Genomic DNA, 20,559 nt, shown 5'->3' with positions numbered 1-20,559 from the left:
TCCTCCGCGGATATCACTTTAATGCAGAAAAACAAAGTAAAAATGATCTTCAGATTAACATGTTCATAATCAAATAATGTCGAGTCTTATGGTACAATTTAATAGGAAAAAGTAGATAAATTAAGTAGAAATGAGTGCTTTGGAGTGTAGGATGCATGTCGCCTAGCTAGTCTCCCCCGGACGACAGCGCACGACAAGACAACAAACTATTTAATTGTGCATGTGACTATGGATGGGGATTTGATCCTTAAGAGCCCATGTACAGGTATTAATTAGAATTCGCTATGAGTTAAATGAGTTAAGTTAGATCTTGCGAGATGTGTGAAGTAACGGTTAATGATTTGACCAATAATTGAAACCGGCAAAACTTATGCAAATTCGGTACCAAGCTAACAAAACCCTCGAACCCGTTTCTCTTATTGGAGACCGACTTGTAAAGAAACCTAGGCGTAGTATCACATACGTAACCTAGTCTTGGGTAACTCATGAGCCTCAGGTTCCCGAACCTTAAATACGCAGTGGCGACTCCCGTTCAGCTCATTCGAGGAAGTGGATAGGAACCAAGTGCGGATCCAATGTTACATGCGCTTGGGATCTCCCGGAGCTGCATAAAATAAAGGTGAAGTCAAATGGCTTTCTATAAATTAAACTTGCCAACCTGAATGACTTTGTTTATATTGAAGGAAATGTAGTAGTCCGATTATTTGAAATTTCCTTAGACTATCACAAAATATGTCTCAAATTTGATCAAGTCGTCCTTCTTTTACATGGTTACTAAAAGAATAGCTTGGGCATGTTTTCAATAGACCGATGAAGCTAAGAGCAAGGAAGATGGCATGTCGCCATATTGCTTCAAAGGATATTCAATTTCAGCTTCATTTACCCATTCCAAATTTATAGCACAGAAATGACTTTCAAGCTTTTCTGCAGTGAATGGCCAAACCTTGAAAACACATTACTTTTCTAAATGGACTTGCATTTTCATGGATTTCCTTTCATTTCGTTGGTTAAAACCGAACTAGGAGCCATAGAGGGTGTAAATGAGTGGCCTCTTATCTGTCAATTCTAGGATGGGTGCGGGATTCGACATGGTTTCTAGCATGAATTGTAATAGCCCCGATATTTCGGGATAAGAATTTTACAAACCGTAACAGTAGCCAAATTAATAAAACCGTACCGAAAAATAAATGGTTTTACGGTTCAGTTAACCGAATCGATATTGAGACAATCTTTTCAAAATAATTCTAAAATTATGATTTTATCAAATTCCATTCATCCACGTACCACAAACACTGAAAAAAAAAAGTCTCATATAATCATAGTTAAACAACATTCATCCATATATCTAAAAAAAGAAGTAAAAAAAAAAGTCCATCTAAACCGGAATTAGAAATTTTATTGCGTTTATCTCACTTTTTCGACCTTTTGTTAAATTAAAATTTTCAAATTTCATATATAATATATATAATAATGTTATAAACATATACATTCGGGACGAGACAATTTAAAACAGTTTTCAAATTTTAAAAACAGCAAGCGACTGTAATCAATTTTTGTTTTTAAATCATTAGTTGAATATTTTCCGAAACCGAATAATTCAGTTTTTTTGGGTAAATATTTTGCTGAACGGTTCTGTTATTGGGATTTTTCGCACAACCCTAGTCAATTCCTTGGCGGGCAGACTTGTTTCTGGTTTCATGATTTTTTTTTTGTTGATTTAACAAGTTGCAATCAAATTCCATGGATAACTACAGAGGTCTTACGTGACCCTGTCAGCCCCGCGTTCCCCTCATGGGCGGATGGCTGTGATGATCCCGTGTCATGTGACACATGTCATGTAAGAATTTCTTTGGATAACTATACTCTAGTATCAGTTAAAATGATTATATTGTTGAATTTGAAAAGAATAAAGTGGAATGGAATTGTAATGGAGTTTAACTCCATTTGCAAATAAATTGTAAATTTCGTACATATGAATATTGGGTTTGATCTAGCGTAACCCTCTGTGGCTTTTTCTATATTATATCGTATACGGAGATAAGAAGCAAACAAGGTAGATGAATCCATATTACCTTGCAAATAGATCATTTAACTTCAGCCAAAAAAAAAGAAAAAGATCATCATTTATTTACAAATATATTTATGCATAAAATTTACAGCATTGATTGAACTAATGTAAATTTTTTATTTCAACCGCTAAATTTTAATAAATAAAATTAGGGCCATACATGTGTCTATATTTATATGATACGGAGATTCTCATCATATTTTTTACTTTTATATTTTGACTATGTATCTTTTTGATAATGCTTGGCAGCACCAATAATAAGTCAATTTCCGGTGCCCATCATATTTAGAGTGAACCGGCCGGTTCACTTAAACAAGACCATAATTTTCAAAGGAGAAAAATTATAAAAAATTCTCAGTCTATATATATGTCACTTTTTTCTTTTTGCTCAAACAATAATGAGGATCCTTTATTGATATCCAAATGGATACATCAGTCCACTACAAAAGCGGATATAGAGAAAAATACCCAAGCACTACACATGAATTACAAGAGCAGGACACTTGGTCGGTCTGTCGGGTAAAACTACAAAGAAAATTAGACTTAAAAAAATCACAATGAACATTACAACTGTAGTAAACCATCTTGAAACTAAGAATCCCTGTCAACCACCTTCTTGTAACAATACACTATGGATCCCCATGAAAACCGAGGAAGAGGGATCATCAGTCCTGTCCATTAATCCATATTGAATTTTTCTCTTCGTTTTAGGAGATAAAGTAGGAAGGATACTTTGGGTCGGTATCCGAGCGCAGGCTCCCACCACAAATTGCAATTCCTAGAGAGTCAAACTGAGGAAACTAAGGCTATGTTTGGTTTTAGAGTTTTTTTTTTACTTTATTCCACTTCGCTTCACTTATCTTCAATTTAACAACACAATTATTGTTTGTCCTTTTTTTTCAATTTTTTAACAATTTAATTTAATTTTTAATACTAAATTCTCTCAACCATTCATTACTTTTTTCACAATTCAATAATACAATCATTACTTTATCTCAATTATTCATTTTTTTCCATAATTCAACAACACAATCATTATAATTCCAAATAAATATAATTATTTATAGTTGGAATGCAGTGGAGTTAAAACTCAACTCCCAAACAAAGCCTAAAACTCCTTTGATCGGTTCAAACCGATGATCGTCTTAATCAACCTAACCCTAATAGCTCAATCCCGAGACAATCAAACCAATGGAACTAGCAGCTAAGCAACTAGAGCTCTTTCGATTGGTTCGAACTAGCGACCGTCAATAGAGGAGCCAACCTGTTCATATTAATAACAAAAATGCAAGCCACAAAAAATTGGTTTGAACAGGGGAAGGAAGATCAAAACGATAAGAATCGCAATCCTTGACATGATGGGCGAGGATATTGTCGTTGAAAAAGATGGCGGGAAGACCTAAGATAAGAAGCTGCATAGAAGAGGAGAAAAATGGACCGGTAAATGAGTAGGGAGGTGGAGATCATCTTGGCACAATGGGTCGGTCATGAACCCGACCCAATCCTAACCCAGGCCGGTCGACCCGAATACAGTCCGACCTGACCTGAACCTAGTCTGACCCAAACGACACAATAGCAGCTCACCTCCTCCGTCAGAACTAGACGGACCGCCGAGTAGAGGGAGCACCGATTCCGGGAGGGAGCGGGAGGCCACCGCCATTGAGAAACACCACGCCGCCGAATGGAAAGAAGGAAAGGAGAACCGTTGTCACAGTTCGGAGAGCCAACTCTACCTATTCCACCGGTTTGAGCTGCCATGGTGTGGTCTCGTTGCTTCGTGAGGAAACCAATACCTAAGCCACTGGATTTGAGCCACCACAGTGGAGAAGACCGCCGTAGGGAGAAGGTTGGACTCGAGCAATCAAGAAGGAGATCGTGACGCCCTTATCGCGTTAGAGTTGGGCATAATTATATCACCGCACAGTCATTACCCATCTGAAAAAAGAAAAGAGACGGAAAAAGAGTAGAGGGAAGGCACCATCGTGAAAGTTAAGGCCACAAGAGGAAAGATGAAGGTCTTAGCTTCCGATGGCGAAAGTGGTGGTGCTCAATAGGCCTGACCAAGGTCGAACGAGCTGAGTAAAAGGGGTTAAAATGAGGGTTTTCAGCAAAGTCTTTTGTAGGGTTGGGGGAGAGCTGCCGAGAGGAAAAGTGACATGACACTTTTGTTATTACATATATGTCACTTGGCCAAGCTTTTCAATAGATAGCATAATAATCGCTTTCATCGTATTACAGTACATTTTGGCCATATAATATGATATCATTCCTTTAAAAAAAAGGGGCGAGCATATAATATCACTTTAATACTTATGAGTGTTTGGGTTGTGTTTGGCAGCTGAGTTGAGTTTAGCTCAACTTAATTTATTTGCATATAAAGACAAATCAAGCATGTTTTTTGTTGGATGGTGGGTCCACAAGGGAAAATAGAGAAGGCCACGGCAAGCAAAAATAATGGTGTTTGTCAGGACTTTTTTTTATTATTTAAATTTTCCTCCGTTTTCCCTTTTCCTTTTCTATAAGCGGTAGAAGATATGCATACATAACAATATATGTATTAAATAACGTGGTGATCAACCAAAAATTCGATAAAATGCAGTGACGAATATAACAAATCACTACTAATTTCAAATTCAAAGATCTCAATACATGTCATGAAACTCTTCTCTCCGCGCGCTATAACCGATTAGCGATACGGTCGCGCACATCATTCATTTCGTCACTACTCATATCCACTTGAGTTCTAAATCCTGGTTGTGCCGGTGGACTTCTAAATTCATCGCATTTCGCCCATGATGTATCGCCTACACAGCTGCACACTAACAGTAATTAACACAAGAAGAGAAGCATATCACTCAACCAAACTGAAAGAAGAACAGAAGCTTAGACCGCAGACATATTGAAACAACAACACAACAGCTTCAAATTCGCATTACACGGAACAAAAAAAGAAGCTTCACACTGACATTCAGCGAAACAAGAACAGAAGATTGCCTCTCAGTGACCAAAGAGGCAAGACAAGCCATAAAATTATGCAACAGACATGGAGTGATGGCGAGAAGGAAGTAGAAATTACCTCAAATGCAGATGGCGTTCCCAAGCAGAGGAGAGGCGGTTCTTAAAGCATCGCGTGCAGGTGAATAGAGAAGTGGAAGGACCATCGAAAAAGCCCAAAGGAGGGAATCTCTGTCCTTCTGTTGCAGACGTCGCAAATTCGGGGAATCTCTCTTGACAAAGGGGGGCCTTTGCCCTGTTCTTGCAAGTCCTCTCTTCCGCTTCTTCTGCGCAATCAAGCAAGGGAAAATTGCAAGCTGAGAGGTTAATTATCCGTGAAATTGAGTATTGCTTCTTAGTAGTTGCGAAATTCCGACATCGATTACTTTCTTCGTGCGGCCGATTTCGGTGAAATGTGGATCAATTACATGGAATCCCAAACCACTGTCGCCAGCTTGAAGAACAGAAATTTCATGGAATTACGACTCGCCAACGTCGATTATGAGGTTGAAGTTGCCGATGTCGATGTCTTCTATGATGCAGCGAAGGAAAATGGGGTCGAAATCAGGGCAGATGCTGGAGCTTCAACACCATCAAAGGCTATTCTTCTTTCGATTAGCAAGAATGAGGACCCCTACCTAAAAAGCCACTGACAGTTTTTTCTTTGAAAAAAAAATGGGGCAAGACAAGTCAAGAATTTTTCAGTCTTTGGTGGATCCCTCAATTTTACCGTTGCACTCCCTCTTTGCCTGATTGCGAGTTAAGTTAAAAATTTTTTTGTTGCCAAACAAATCCTTAGTATTTTTACGATTTATGGTGTATTAGATATTTGTACATAAATCCAAAGTAAAACACTTGTACGAACAATAAAATTTAGAAAGTACTATAGACACTTAAAATGAAATACGAAATGTATCGGCGTGTCTCATTGTAATATTAGACGGATCCTTTTAGAAATTGTTGAAGATACGGTATAGGCTGTGTACCAAATACATTTTGCTTTTTTCGGGGGTTGAAGGGGGGAAGAAAACACATATTGCTTTTATGTAATTTTGTTGGATTATGACATCATTAATCATCAATTAATTGCGTTAAATGGAGTTCGAGTGTCGACTGTCCCTCGCTCCCTCTTCGATTCCGTTATGCTCCGTCTGTCGTAATCTGCTTCCAACCTTCAGATTGATCCCGTCCAGCTTTTGGAGGTCTCTCTGTGAGCTCGCTCACTGCCATTTGGAGCTCGTGAGCTGACATGGATCGGGCTCCCGCAGCTCGCCGGGCCGGCAAGCCCCCGGTGAAGCCCGACATCTATTCCACGGTCGTCGTCCACGGCAACTCCGACGAGTCCGACGAGGGGAAGCCGGATGACGACATTTACGCCACAATGGTCTACAAGAACGAGGAGGAGGAGGAGGAGGAGGACGACCCCGCCCTTCCCTCCCTCCTCAAGCGCCTCCCCAAGGACTTCGGCGGTGGCGCCTCGATCGACTACGACAACGACGACGATGCCGGGGACTTCGGCACCATGATTGTCAAGACCGGCGGCCGGAACGCCAACCGGCCGTCGTCCTCCTCCTCCCGCAGGCCCCCGCTGGACTACTCCGATTTCAATAACAGCACCCTGAAGAAGAGGATCGAGACCTTTACGGACGATGAGGACGAGGACGGTGGTGGCGGGTTCTCGACGTTTGTGGTCAAATCAAACGAGAAGGAGTCCGTGAGCGGGACGGTGGTGCGGAAGAGTGGTTTCGAGGATTCCACCATGGGAAGGGCTGTGGCGAGCATGCAGGCTGCGGGGGACCTCGGATTTGGAGGCAAACAGCAGAGGAGGAGGACCGAGTCGACTTCGCCGCATCTGGGACAGGAAGCAGGGAGGCATCAGCCTGCTAAAATCTCGTCGAGTTCGATTCCTGAGAGCGTGACCAGGGAGGATCCCACCATTAAGTACGAATTGCTCAGTGAGCTAGGTTTGTTTCTGTCTCTCAATTGTGCATTCATCTCATATGCGTTGCAGATTCTCTCTTTGGTTGTCGTTGGGATTCAATTACTCAATCTACAGAGTGTTAAGATCAATAATTTGGCATAAGCTGATGAATAGATAATTGCGGTTCTGCTTTCTGAACGGGCTGGCAGGTAAAGGATCCTATGGGGCTGTTTACAAGGCTAGAGACAGAAAAACCTCGGAGCTTGTCGCTATCAAAGTCATATCATTGTGTGAAGGGGTATGACAACCTTCACAACTGTTTTTGATTGTCAATTGCTTTGGAACTGTGATGGGCTGGTTGAACTTGGCTAGTTATTCTGTGCACGCAGGAGGAAGGATATGAGGAGATACGAGGTGAGATTGAGATGTTGCAGCAGTGCAATAACCCCAACGTTGTACGCTACCTTGGGAGCTACCAGGGGGAAGAGTATCTCTGGGTGGGAACCGGAATTATGCATTATCCATTGTTTGTTGTCACAAGATCTGTTTGTCAAATCTCAGGAAAAAAAAAGTTCTTGAATTCAACATCATTGAAGACTGTTTATCATCATCTGCTTATTATTTTTTCTGGTTCTTTCATTTAAAGTGACACCTTTGATGATTGGGCAGATAGTGATGGAATATTGTGGAGGTGGAAGTGTAGCTGATCTGATGAATGTCACGGAAAAGCCTTTAGAGGAATACCAAATTGCATATATTTGCAGGGAAGCTCTTAAGGTATATTTTTCCATTGACATCTTTTAATATGAATCAAGTAGAATGTGGTCTTGTGAGGATCTTTGTGCACTATGTTTAAAATTATGTACTTGATTAATAGGTTGTTGAACTTGCTGTTTATGAAATTCGGGTGCAAGTAACACTTTCCAAATATATTTATTCAATTCTGATACTGGCCTGACTTTGTCTTTTGTATTCATTCAGGGGCTCTCTTATCTGCATTCCATTTTCAAGGTCCACAGAGATATTAAAGGTGGTAATATCTTATTGACTGAACAAGGCGAAGTTAAGCTGGGTGAGTGTACTCAACGACAATTTTTTATGCCAATGAATGAATCATTTCTTTCCTAGAGGCACATAAACATCTTTGCTGATTGTTAAATATAATTATCTTCACTTGTGAATATGTTTTGCTACTCAATCAGAATTTTACATTAATTGGCAATTTGGCAGGTGATTTTGGAGTTGCTGCACAACTCACGAGAACCATGTCAAAACGTAATACTGTACGTCGCTCTCTTACAGATATGAAGAGTTTTGCTTTAATAGGTGTTCCTATTTGTGGTGAATCACATTGAAACGGGGATGGTAGTCATTGTGGTTTTGCTGTGAAAGAACTACAGCAGCCAATACGTTAATTATAGTTTGAACATGATGATTTGAATGGTATTTGTTTGACTGTACATCTATGTGCAGTTTATTGGGACTCCACACTGGATGGCTCCAGAAGTTATTCAGGAGAATCGCTATGATGGAAAGGTGATTTCAACTTTTATTTTATTTTATGATTTTATCTACTTTCATGTCTAATGGATTTAGATTCTCAAGTTTGATGTTAACGGTGGATTTCCTGGCAGCTTTTTTCTCTTTTTTAAACTATTTGTTTTCCGATGCTCTGATAGTCCTTCTAACATCCTGCTGCAATGGTGCATTATTTAACCAGGTGGATGTGTGGGCTCTTGGTGTGTCTGCAATTGAAATGGCAGAGGTATGCCGACTTACTGAAATTATTATACCACCAGGAAAAATACATGGAAATGGATTTTGTTCTCCCAGCATTTACTGCTCAGAGTTGATTTATCTCAACATTAGCCTGGACAGCAAAAGTTCTATAGCGATGGAAAGCAATTGTATTGTCACTGCATGCATGCCTTTATGTCTTATCTTTCAGTTGGCAACTGCTCTTTTGAAATAGCTTTCTGTTGCTGACTGGATTGGCATATCATAAGTTCTCATTTGATAGGGATTCTCCCCTATCTGGTGTGGTTAATGTGACTTATTCTTCTACTCAAAAGAGCATACTATGCAGCAAAGTTCTTGTTAAAATTTATCTTCCTTTTATATTGTTACTCTCATTATATGTGTTGGATGAGTAATCTGAATCTCTGTGCTACAGGAATCGCTATAAACATTTCTAAGTGCTCAGACAACTAGATGTCATCTTTCTGTCATTTAATACTTCCTTTATACCCGGTGTGATTTTCAGGGACTTCCTCCTCGGGCTTCTGTACATCCCATGCGGGTTAGTGAGTTCGAGAAATCCAGTGTATGTGATGTATAGCTGTTGGGCTGATGAAAATATATGTGGCACAGGTGTTGTTTATGATCTCCATTGAACCAGCTCCAATGCTCGAGGATAAAGAAAAATGGTGTGCTCTCTTTTCTTGCAGCTATCGTATAATTATGAAAATTTTGAAGATCAGAGGAAAAAGAAAAGTAGTTTGAAGATTAACCTTTATACTTGCAAGGGCTAAACACTAGACGAGTAGATTATTAAAGATTTCGTTGTCCATCCTATGGCATATGCATTGCTGTTATTTTTAGCTATTCCATGTGGATCATTTGTCAAACCTGATACTAAGTGCCATATCCATTGATATGCCTCCAAGTTCCTCTGCTTCTAAAACGCCTGAAGTGATATTTTTATAGTTCCCTTGCTGGTGCAATCTGTTTCAGATAGAGGATAGCATCATAAATTGATATTCGTATTGATTCTTCTTGAATGTTCAGTTCAAAGAAATTCAGACCTGAGCATTATGGGGTCTGACCCTCATTTATTTTCTGAAGGTCCCTCGTTTTCCATGATTTTGTCGCAAAATGCCTTACGAAGGAACCACGGTTACGTCCTACTGCTTCCGAGATGCTGAAGGTATGAGAAGAAGTTTTTCCTTCTTCATGCATGCAGAATTATTAACGCTTTGACAGAAGAAATCTTGACATCTAACATGAGGCTAAATTTTCATGTAAATTTAGCACAAATTCATAGAGAAATGCCAATGGGGAGCTTCTGCAATGTTGCCAAAGATTGAGGAAGCCAGAAAGATCAGGGCCTCAATGGAGCAGGCGCAAAATCTTGCTCCAACAGTGTCGTTAGATGGCGTATGATTTACTATCGTTCCTTCATTGCATTAGCTGATCTTCTAGTAGCTGAATCTCTTGCTGATATTTATTTTGGACTTTAAGCAGGCAGTTGTAGGTCCAAGAGTGAACGATGATTACGGAGATACTGTTCCGTCGAAGCCTCAAAATTTGGGGGTTAAAGAAGTCATTGCAACTAGTACTATAAGGAAGCAGCCTCTTGAAGATGGTCTTAAAGCAGATACAGGAGGTATGCACGTCACTTTTACATCATCTGTCATCAACATGTCATTCTTTCGGTCATATCTTGTGACAGGAGAGATCACTAACTTTATGGTTCTTAATGCACTAAACTATGGCCCACTTTTTGGTGTTTGGATTTATATTTTTTCTGTAAATGCGCTGCATTGGAGAATTGGGTCTGTCAGTAGTAGGAAAATTTGCCGGGTTTTCTTGATAAGGCTTTGAACTTGATTAATCTGTTTTAGAATTCAAAATATTGAGGGTAGCAGATTTAGAGACCAATGCTACCTCCTGTCACAAGCATTATCTGAGATATCTGCTTCCCCTGGACATTACCTATGAATATTTTTTGATTTTGTGGAAATTTAATTCCCTGTCTTTTTAATAGGTGACTTCGGGACAGTCATAGTTCATGCTGGAAATGAGATTGCCGAGGCATCTACGGCCAATAAAACTTTAGTTACAGAGGAAACTGGAGCTCTTGAACATGTCGAAAGCACTTCATTTTTTGGTGAAGGCAGCAAACTGACTGAGCTTAGGTGTCTTGATTTTCCTCTCTTTTACCTTGACTAAAAAAATTTGCCACTAATACTTTTCAGGTTTTCCTTTACACTTTTACCTTCTTTTTTTTTTTCTGTATAAATAAATTCCCAGTGTTTTCATATTTTTGGTTGCTTTTCTAGTAAGTCTGCAGATTCTCTGTCTGGTTTCAAATGAATCCTCTGAACCAGTTGTTTGAATTAGTATTCTTATATCGGAGAGACTGATCGGTAAATTCTGTTCAGGGTTGAAAACAAGGTGGGTGCTGCTGCAGTGGGAGATTCTCATCGGGTCACACAGAAAGTGGATGCAAAATCAGCAATGTTCGGTTCTCCTGAGCAGATTCGTAAGATAACAGAGGCTCAAGCACAAATTGGAGGTGGCAGTAGCTCACTCAAGATGGAGACCCTTGGTAAAAAGGGGTTCTCGATGCAAGATAAGGTTAGCCAGGATCAAGTTACTGCTTTTTTACCCACTGGTAGGCGCCCATTGGATTGGAACTTATATGCCTGCTCTCCTCCTGTTCTGTCGTCCGGCAGCTCTGGTCTATATATGCAGCTGGGAACACAGTGCCAATTCCTTTCTTACGGGCAACAGACATATCCCCTATTGCCCTCCTTTCAGACAATGTGCTTGGAGGTGCACAAAGGGACAGTAACAGCGGATCCGTAACTGTGGAAGCATTGCAGGAGCTCTTTATCGGCGATGGACAGGCTAAAAAGGGTCGGCTGAGACAAAACGAGGTTACCATCTCTTCTCTTCTGTCCTCTCTGTTTCTGTGCTGATATATAAACAGTAAGACAGAACTCTACCCGATATGCCGCAGATGCCTCTTCCTCCCAGCGTATACCAAAGGCTCACCTCGAGTTCTACACTGTTGAACTTGGCACAAGCCCTAGCTCACCACAAAATGTACAGCTTTGCTTCTATGTTTCCCTAGCTCACTTTTCCTGGTTTAATTTGGGGAATGACTTTAGGCCATTTGTCTTCTCTTCTGTAACTGATCTCAGGTGTTACGAGGAGATGCCGCTGCAGGAACTGCATGCGGTGCAAGCCCAGCAGACCATTCAGAATCTTTCCGACACCCTTCGCACTATCCTCCGCTTGTAGTCAGGAGGCCTTTTGCTTCCAAAAACGCATGCAACAATACCAATTCAGTTGTCCTTGAGTAAAAGAACGATGATCTTTTTGCAGCTCGCTCTTTTCTTACTGTGTATATGATTGGAAAACAGTTGGGTAAAGAGACTCCACCTATGTTTCAGCATGGGTGTGGGTCAAAAGAAAGGAGTGGAAATTATCATTTTGCCAATCAGCTCTCTCATCTTGACATCTGCTGAGGCAACACTGAGTCGATGTTATCTCGAACTCCCTGGCATCAGGACTCTCCGAGCAATTCCGTTCTAGAGGTTAGCATTGTCTTGGCTGCAGAAGAAATAAAGATAGGTTTAATTAAGAGAGACGCAGATAGACAAAATAGGTTCAGTATCAGCACACACTCTTAATATTTCGATTTGGGCTTAACTATATATTTCCACTGCGCAAAACATTTCTTCCTTCTCCTTATGGATTCGAAAATTGTTGCCAATGGTCCACATCAAACTATTCTCGTGACGGCTTTGTAATCATAGTTTGAGCATTAGTTCCTAGCATTTGCCTATGGTTTCTCTAATCATAGTTTGACCATTGAGTTACATATGGTGGAAGAGAGGAGCAACTTGTTCCTGTTGCTTCTCCTGCGCAGTTGGCCAATGAACAAGCAGGCTTCTCCTGCCAAAGGCAATTGCATCAAAGCGTCCAGACTCCAGACCCCCCCTAGTGCAGCAGGGGCATCAATTGCATCTGCTCTGCATTAGAGAAACAACTAAACATTCAAAATATTATTCGTTGCTGTAAAAAAAAAAAAAAAGGAGGAGATTCCTAGTGGTTTGTATCACACACATTCTCACATTCATTTTTGTATGCAACGATTTATTGCGGTTTAGCTACAGCTAAACAATGGACCTTGTCAGATGAACTGAAATTAACTTTTTCTTCAAGAAGCTGGCAAATTATCTTCAGTGAGCCATACGTCACCCCATTATGAGAAATCCTCCTCTGCAGCATCGTCTCAAGCAAGCACTTTTGCTGCGTCTTCCAGGTGGTCGTGGATACAAAACCCGTCAATTAAGGAGCTGTAGGTGATGATGTTTGGTTCCACACCTTTCTCGAACATGCTCCTGAAGATCTTCTACGCATATGAAAAGTTTACGCTCATACAGCTTGCACCCACCATGACATTGTAGGTGTTGACGTCTGGAGATATTCCCCTCACCTCCATTTTCTCGGTCCGTCTCCTGACCTCATCCCAATGTTGGGAGTCGAAGTGCCCCCTTGATCAGAGGGGTATAAGTCACGACATTCGGTTTGATGCCCCGTGCTCCGTATGTCGAAACAAGATGTCGGCTTCTTTACACGACGAAAGTCGGGCTATGGCATTGATGAGGTTGTTAGTACAGTTCATAGCTGTACAGTTCCAGCCTATCATCTCTGGCGAATTACAGAAAATGAACTGATGAGATACTAGTTGGTAAGGAAGCCATGCCATCAGACTTATCGTCCGGCTCCCATCAAAGCTGCGCGCTGGTCAGATTATTAGATGAAATCAGAACACGATACCTAAACCTAACTTCAAAGATGGACTAACAATGTGAGTGCCCGACTTATCGAGACCATCCCCCCTGATATCGCAATTGCGAAGGCAGTGGGCCGGGTGGGTCTGACCGGAAGTTACTGAGGAGGGGCACGTCAAGTGACAATATGCACATGTTCGGGGGCAGGCCTATATCAGCTTCCCTGTACATATTGGGCTGATTGTTTTCATTCATTTATTTATTTTTATACGAAAATTGAAATTAGATAAGTGGAGCGGACCTACCCATGCATACAAGTGGGTTTTCTCCTTTTTTCCTCTTCTTATTATGCGACAAAGACATCTCTTTCTTCCCTACTTGACAATTGTGCTCATTTATCATAAACCTAACCCCCTCCTATATATGTATATTCTGTCTGTATATGTGTTGTATATCTACCCACCTAAACTTTTATACTTAACTATTGATCTACCAACATGTCCCTTTCTTGATTACATCTAAGGTGGAATTTGCCAGAGATGGCAAAAGCTTAATTAATCAATGCGATAGTGACATATATTATCAATAAGATAAAGAAAAAAACAGAAGAAGGCAAAGGAAACCGTCGGATCGATCAAGAACTGCCAAGCAAAGGATGACGGATTTGGTGAATCGAGATCATTTTTCTTTTTAGATCCAATTTTTCCTTGCCATAGATATGAGAGCATAGTTTTATTCGAATAGGTATTAGACTCGGGGAACAGCAGTATGTAGCTAGCGCTCGACTGTCATTAATCATAATAGGAAGTGTTAATTGCCAAAGTTGTAATTGACATGGCCAAAGTAGTTCTAAATTTTCTATTTGGCGCGAGGCATGAAGCTAGCAAAAGACGTGGATCATTCTGTTGATGAATAGATTAAAATGAGACAAGAAATTCAAATGTTTCATGTCAAGATCACCGTGTGGAGATGACCTAACAATGATGCCACGGTCGCACATAAAAGAATAAATAGGAAAATTAACAGTCAGTTATAGTTTAACCCAATTGGATTACGTAAGGATTACAAAGTGGTATTACTAAATCCACTTTTTTAATAAGAGTTTAAATTAAATTAAATCCTGTAGATTGTTCGTTGTAGGTCTCATCTCATCATAGTAAGAAATTGACGAATCAATATCAAATTTTTTTTTGCTGGATCGAATCAATAACAATTTAATTAAACGAATAGTAGCTGTAGTTTGGTACTCAACTAATGCATCCGCGCAAGCTACTTATTCAAAATCATCGAGTAGAATATTGTAATGTAATGGATTTTGTGTGACCTGTTGGGTTTTGTCACGCATCTTTACAAGTAATTGACTATGAAATGATCAATAGAGAGGTCACTTATATATATAAAAGAAGAAAATAGCATAAAAACTCAATTGTGACTATCGTCAAGTTGCCTTGCAGCACTTTATAAGCTAAAACTTAAAAACACGGTAGAAAGAATCACCAAGAGTTATCTCATGTGATTTGATGTCCGTTCTCTTTAAACAATATTTTTAAGTACTAATATGTAGGAAGAAAATTTATGATTGAGAGAGTTTCCATCTATAAATGTCAACTTGACTCGAACCTTAGTCAAACCTCGTTTGAGTTTCTGAATACAAGATGGTGCATTTTGGGGAGAAACAAAGCGAAAAGACGAACAAATAAATAAAATAAATATGTATACATAGGAATAATTAATTTGGTCATATGTATATGTAAAGTGCTTATGTTTATCCATTAGTTGTTTGAATTAGTGTTGCATCGTGAAACTAATGGTGCTAGCCTGAGATAGATGACTAGCTGCACAAGAAATTTTCAGTAATTCAACAGTATATAATTAACTAACCGAAAATTACTTGCCCAACATAATCAAACTCTCAATTAGTTTATTAATCAGCATTACAATTTAGACTAATTTTTCAGACCCCCGCAGAGCAAGTCTAACCGGTGGGGCTATAGGCTGTGTGTGTGTGTGTGTAATCATGGAGGCATTATTGGTTAAGTTATAAGATTGCATAATTAGATGAGGAATCTCTAGCAATATAATAGTAATTATCACGTTAATGCAGAGTTTAGGTCCCTTTTATGGCTAATTAAGCCGACATTAGAGATGCCCATGTGCACTATGAAACATGTCTAAGCTTGAAACATGTCTAAGCAGACTGCAATAGAAGAAAATTTATTTTATTCCTTGTATCACAGGCAAAGGAAGAGGGGAAAAAAACCTTATTTACTTATGCATTTTAAAATAGATACCTTTTTCCAGAAAATAGTTTTTTTTTTCCTGACATATATAAATATATGCATTTGGATATAGGCAATAAAATCGAGGTTACATAGTACTAATTAGTAGTCTTATAATATTAAATCCCAATTGATAAATCGATCAATCTCTCTCGACATTTATATATCGTTGGATCTAATCATATAAATGGGAAACTAATCGAATTTCAAAAGATTGAGATCAAATTATTGTTAAAATCATAATTATCTAGATTGAATTCTAAATAAAGTGGTACATATAATTTTAAGTTGTGTGATATATATACCAACCTTTAAACTTATTGACTATTGTTTTGTTGCCTTCCGTGAACTTCGTAATTAATCGGTTAACCTCTGGCTGCTGATTTTCTTTGTTTTCTTCAAACTTGAAACCGTGTCGAAATTTTCTTGCGTGTATTGCGAGCTTGTAGTTGCCCATTTTGGCCATAAAAAATTAGTCTGACGAAATAAACTGTATTCACTCTTGTGGGAAAATTAAAGCGAGTAGGGAGCCGCAGAAAGCTGACTTTGTCTACCTGTTTCTTCTTCTATTTGTACCACGAGAGGATCCTTTTTAAGGCAATTATATTATCTCGGGTTCGATCGATATTAAATCCTCGCAAACTCATGGAATCAGATAAGCTTGTGCTTCCACATATATGACGATGAAGCGATGTCCATGCAACCGATATTCAATCATTCAAACTTTAAGCGGGACCCTCCTTTTTTAACATATAGATAACCCATGAGTCATCACGCCTCATGTGAGCATTTTTTAGACCCATTTCTTTTAACGATCGAAACCCCAATATATTTCCTTTGGCCAATCTTTTAACTTTTTATGGGTTGTAGCTTTCTGTGAGTTGATTAGATTTCAGTTAATAGGATATCTCGGTTTCAAATTATGCTAGATCATGCCGAATGGCGAATACGATCCGATAGCAATACAAACGCTCGATTATTTCATATAGCTCACTCACAGCGAAGTCACAAAAGAAAAAGGGAAAAGAAAATAGAAACGTTACTCCCTAGTGGTCTAGATCGACAATTTGAATCCATTGGGATTCCGGGTGCACACCGTAAGTGTTAAAATATCTTTCTCTAAGTTGATTAGATCATTATCGTAAGTGTCTCATTTCCAATATGTATATTAATTATACGGGACATTGATCCTAAGTTGTGATAGACACCAACCTAAAAGTGTAAATCCCTAATTTATGTAAACTTCATCCAAAGAGAGCATCAATGCCAAAAATTTTAAGCTATCAAAACCACACTTGGCATAATAAATGATTGCATGCTTTAAGTGTATGAGAAGATAACATGAAACCCTAATTTTATAAAGGACCAAGCAATAATTGAACAGTTAGTGAGAGGATTTATACAACCCTAATTTGTAGGACATGCTAGGAGATTAGGAAGCAATGGAAAGATATGCCCTGATCTTAGCTGGCCCCAGATCTGTGCCCTGGCTCAGGATATAAAGACCCATTTATGTAATATTATTATACATTTTTTCATAAAATACTAATTTCGTCCTTCATTCTTATCCAAAGATCATTATATTTAGTACCTCGTGGAGCAGTCTCATGAGAATGATTATATGATCATATAATGAAAGAATCATCATATTATTAGCCAATAAAAAGAAGCAAAAATATAAGAAATAATAATAGAAAAAGAATTATCAAGGAAAGATTCCGTGTGATTCTTTTTTTTTTCTCCATACTAATTCGGTTTTAAGTGATTGGATAAGCATAAATCAAAGGTATCTCGGATCAACCAATTATTGGAGTTTCCATCTGACAGACGCCTACTAATATTATTTATGTGTTCAGTTTTCCAGGGCCCTTTTGATTTTCATGAATTTTATTATATATTTCAACTTAGCATTCAAAAATCCTTCAATTAATAATTTCTTTTCCAATTTCACGGGCTTATGATTTCACTTTTATCATTTTTTTGATTCTTTCCATCTAAATAAAACTCGAATATAAGAATTATTTATTCTGACATATCTATAGTTTAATCTAGAAAAGGACGTTCGATATCTTAAGAAGTTAAAACAAAATTGCGGCTACCAAACCTGCTGTAAAATTTAGTTTCAAAAATATGCTCTTGAATATGTAGTCAAATAAAAAATGTCTAAGAAAAGTAAGATCTCATATTGTAATCCTACCTACAAAATGACAAGAATACAATTATCAATTTTTTCAGATTTTTCTCTATGGGAAGATAAGAAATTTATAATTATTAGATTCTAATGAATTAGGTCAAACACAATAATATAACTGAAAATGAAAAAGGAATTGAATATATAAAACAAAAAAGAAATAAATAACGCAAGAAGATCCTCAAATAATGGTGTAGAACTTTATTATTGTCTCAATGACCACCACCAATATCACAGTACATATTTTTATTAAATTTAAAATAAAATGAATTCCCTTTTCCCCTCCTAAAATAGTTAGTGCTAAAGCATACATGTTGCTCTCAAAGAACTAAGTTAGTTGATTCCTTTGAGATATTGTAAATTGGTTCAAGTTGGTCAATTCTTATTTTTTTTAAATAATAAGAAATATTAATATTTAAAATTTTACTCATTAATAGGTTAATTCAACTCCATTTTAAATTAATTGAGATCAATTAGATATTTGAATATCAAGTGGTGTACACTTCAAAAAAGTTCAGTTGATTTATTTATAAGAAAATGGTATCTTTTTCTTTTTCTTTTTTTGGATATATGTGGGGATTTGAGGAGATGGCATGATCAAAAGAATAAGTACTTTCTTTCTTGTCAAAATGTTATAATCCAAAAAAGGGAAAAGACTCCACCCAAATATCTCTCTCTCTCTCTCTCTCTCTCTCTCTCTCTCTCTCTCTCTCTCTCTCTTCCCCCCATATATTTCTCATTGGCTCCCTGTTTTTCTCCAAAAAAGGGTAAAACAATTGGTAGAGCCCACTGGCATTCAAGGGGTTTCCCGTAAGTTTCCCAACAGGAAGGACTAAAAATAGTGATGATAATTATTAATTCATTATTATACTTCAAAGTTATGATAATATATAATGTTGTGTTTGGTTTCAAAATAAGATTTTAAAATTAAATTTTGATTTTGAAAAAGAGTGGTATAAATGAGACTCACCCTTTAACTTTTTATGAGTTATTTTGTTTGTTGTGAAAAAAGAGTGGTATAAATGAGGTTCACCCTCTCTATAAGTTATTTTGTTTTGTTTTGAATAGAATTAAGTTAAAATAGAATTTTAAAATCCTATTATGAAACCAAACAAGCCATAAAAATCTCAAAATTCTCTATATGGAATTTGTAAATGACATATATAATAATTTGATACATCGATCTAGGAGGCTCGATATAAGATCTTATATGCAGTTTTCGTGATCTCTTGTTTTCTCAAAATAAATGAACCTTATATCTTAAAAACTTCGACCAGATTAAGAAATGTGTACTTAGTCGTAATACTACACATCGACAGAGCAACATTTATTCAACAAAAAAAAAAAAACGGAGCAACATATATTATTCTAGATCCTATACTAATTTCATTGGAAGTCGGCGTAATGTGATGATTATAGCCGGTAGAAAGTCTTCGTAATGGCGGACTTACGTAGCGTCTCCTGATCTAACGGACTATGATATTGAGAGGGACCGATCTCGAATTTCAGTCACGAAAGAATTTGATTGGCGGGACGGGACACTTTGGAAACATAGAGAGAGGACCTTACCTCCCCCTATTACCTTTGCTTTCAATGCTGTTGCTGGGATAATAATGATGGCTGGAGATTCCAAACCTTTCTTTTCTTGGTATATTCAGTCATGCCTGCCTCAGTGTGGAGGTTGAGGTTGGAGAAGTTAAGGACAATGATGGCCTACGAGGTGAAACTTAGGCCGTCAATGTCATCAATCAATAACCACTATCATCGAACCATGACATAAGAAAAAAAGGTTTGGCTTATTTGAGCATAATTAAGGAACACTAGCATGAAAATTAGGCCATCGAAATTATCAATCAATAAGCACCATCATCAAATCATGACATAAGAAAAAAAAGGTTTGGCTTATTTGATTAAAGACAGTAACCAAGATTGAAATGGCATCAAATTAATGCTTGTAAAGCATCAAATGGAAAAAAAAGAAGATTATTATTTAGGATTTCATTTTTCCCTTGACCCCATTTGTTTCCTCTTTCCCTCTTCCTCATTAGATTCATGAAAAGAAACCTTTTTCTTCGTCTCTTTGATTATATTAATTTTTATGTTAAAAGATAGATTCATAGCCTTTAATGAATGAAAATGAAAAGTTGAATAAAAGATTGCGGAAAATTTTAATTCCTCTCAAGGCAAGTGTTATTGCACCTTGAACTTGGCCTTTTTTCTTCTTTTCAACTTTGTAATGGGCAAATGTAGTTCATTCCTCTTCTGGTCTTTGCGCGAGTCTCAAGAAATCGTAGATATGTTATGATGCACATTGCGTGCTGTGTCCCAATTGAGATGCGAGCAAGTCTTCTATGAAATGGCAGTGATTGATTTCTAATAAGTAGCTAGTCACCTAAATCATAAACCTCAAAGGTATTCATTCACAAGAGTGGTGAATAGACATCGTCATCAGATCGATACTTAACGTAAAACATCAACTAACCCTTTCGGATTTCTCTATCATATCACATCATGGATCACATTCATAGAACAAAAATGGAAAAACACCATTTCCGGGACGGCCATTAAGGCAGATAATG

At 38.1% G+C, this 20,559-nt stretch overlaps 1 protein-coding gene and 1 long non-coding RNA gene across 2 annotated transcripts; one reads left to right on the top strand and one right to left on the bottom strand.

The window, feature by feature from the left end:
* Window positions 1–3,106: 3,106 nt before the first annotated feature.
* Window positions 3,107–4,246, bottom strand: LOC116209780. The gene is made up of 2 exons (XR_004157336.1): window positions 3,653–4,246; window positions 3,107–3,480 (listed from the first exon to the last, which is right to left on the bottom strand). It is a non-coding gene; the product is annotated as an uncharacterized LOC116209780 (long non-coding RNA).
* A 1,912-nt stretch (window positions 4,247–6,158) lies between these two features.
* LOC116211277 (serine/threonine-protein kinase 3/4) lies at window positions 6,159–12,445 on the top strand. Its single transcript, XM_031545580.1, has 18 exons — window positions 6,159–7,026; window positions 7,193–7,281; window positions 7,373–7,480; window positions 7,653–7,760; window positions 7,965–8,055; window positions 8,214–8,266; window positions 8,457–8,519; window positions 8,704–8,748; window positions 9,247–9,282; window positions 9,354–9,409; window positions 9,828–9,909; window positions 10,014–10,139; window positions 10,227–10,368; window positions 10,750–10,900; window positions 11,147–11,342; window positions 11,441–11,644; window positions 11,728–11,813; window positions 11,912–12,445. The coding sequence occupies exons 1-18, from the start codon at window positions 6,312–6,314 to the stop codon at window positions 12,009–12,011; spliced, it is 2,451 nt and encodes an 816-aa protein (XP_031401440.1). The 5' UTR covers window positions 6,159–6,311; the 3' UTR covers window positions 12,012–12,445.
* Window positions 12,446–20,559: the final 8,114 nt, after the last annotated feature.

The sequence above is a fragment of the Punica granatum genome, chromosome 6, assembly GCF_007655135.1.
Source record: "Punica granatum isolate Tunisia-2019 chromosome 6, ASM765513v2, whole genome shotgun sequence".
Classification (NCBI taxonomy): Eukaryota; Viridiplantae; Streptophyta; class Magnoliopsida; order Myrtales; family Lythraceae; genus Punica; species Punica granatum.
The sequence above is the reverse complement of the archived record's forward strand: the minus strand, read 5'-3'. Positions and strand labels throughout refer to the sequence as shown.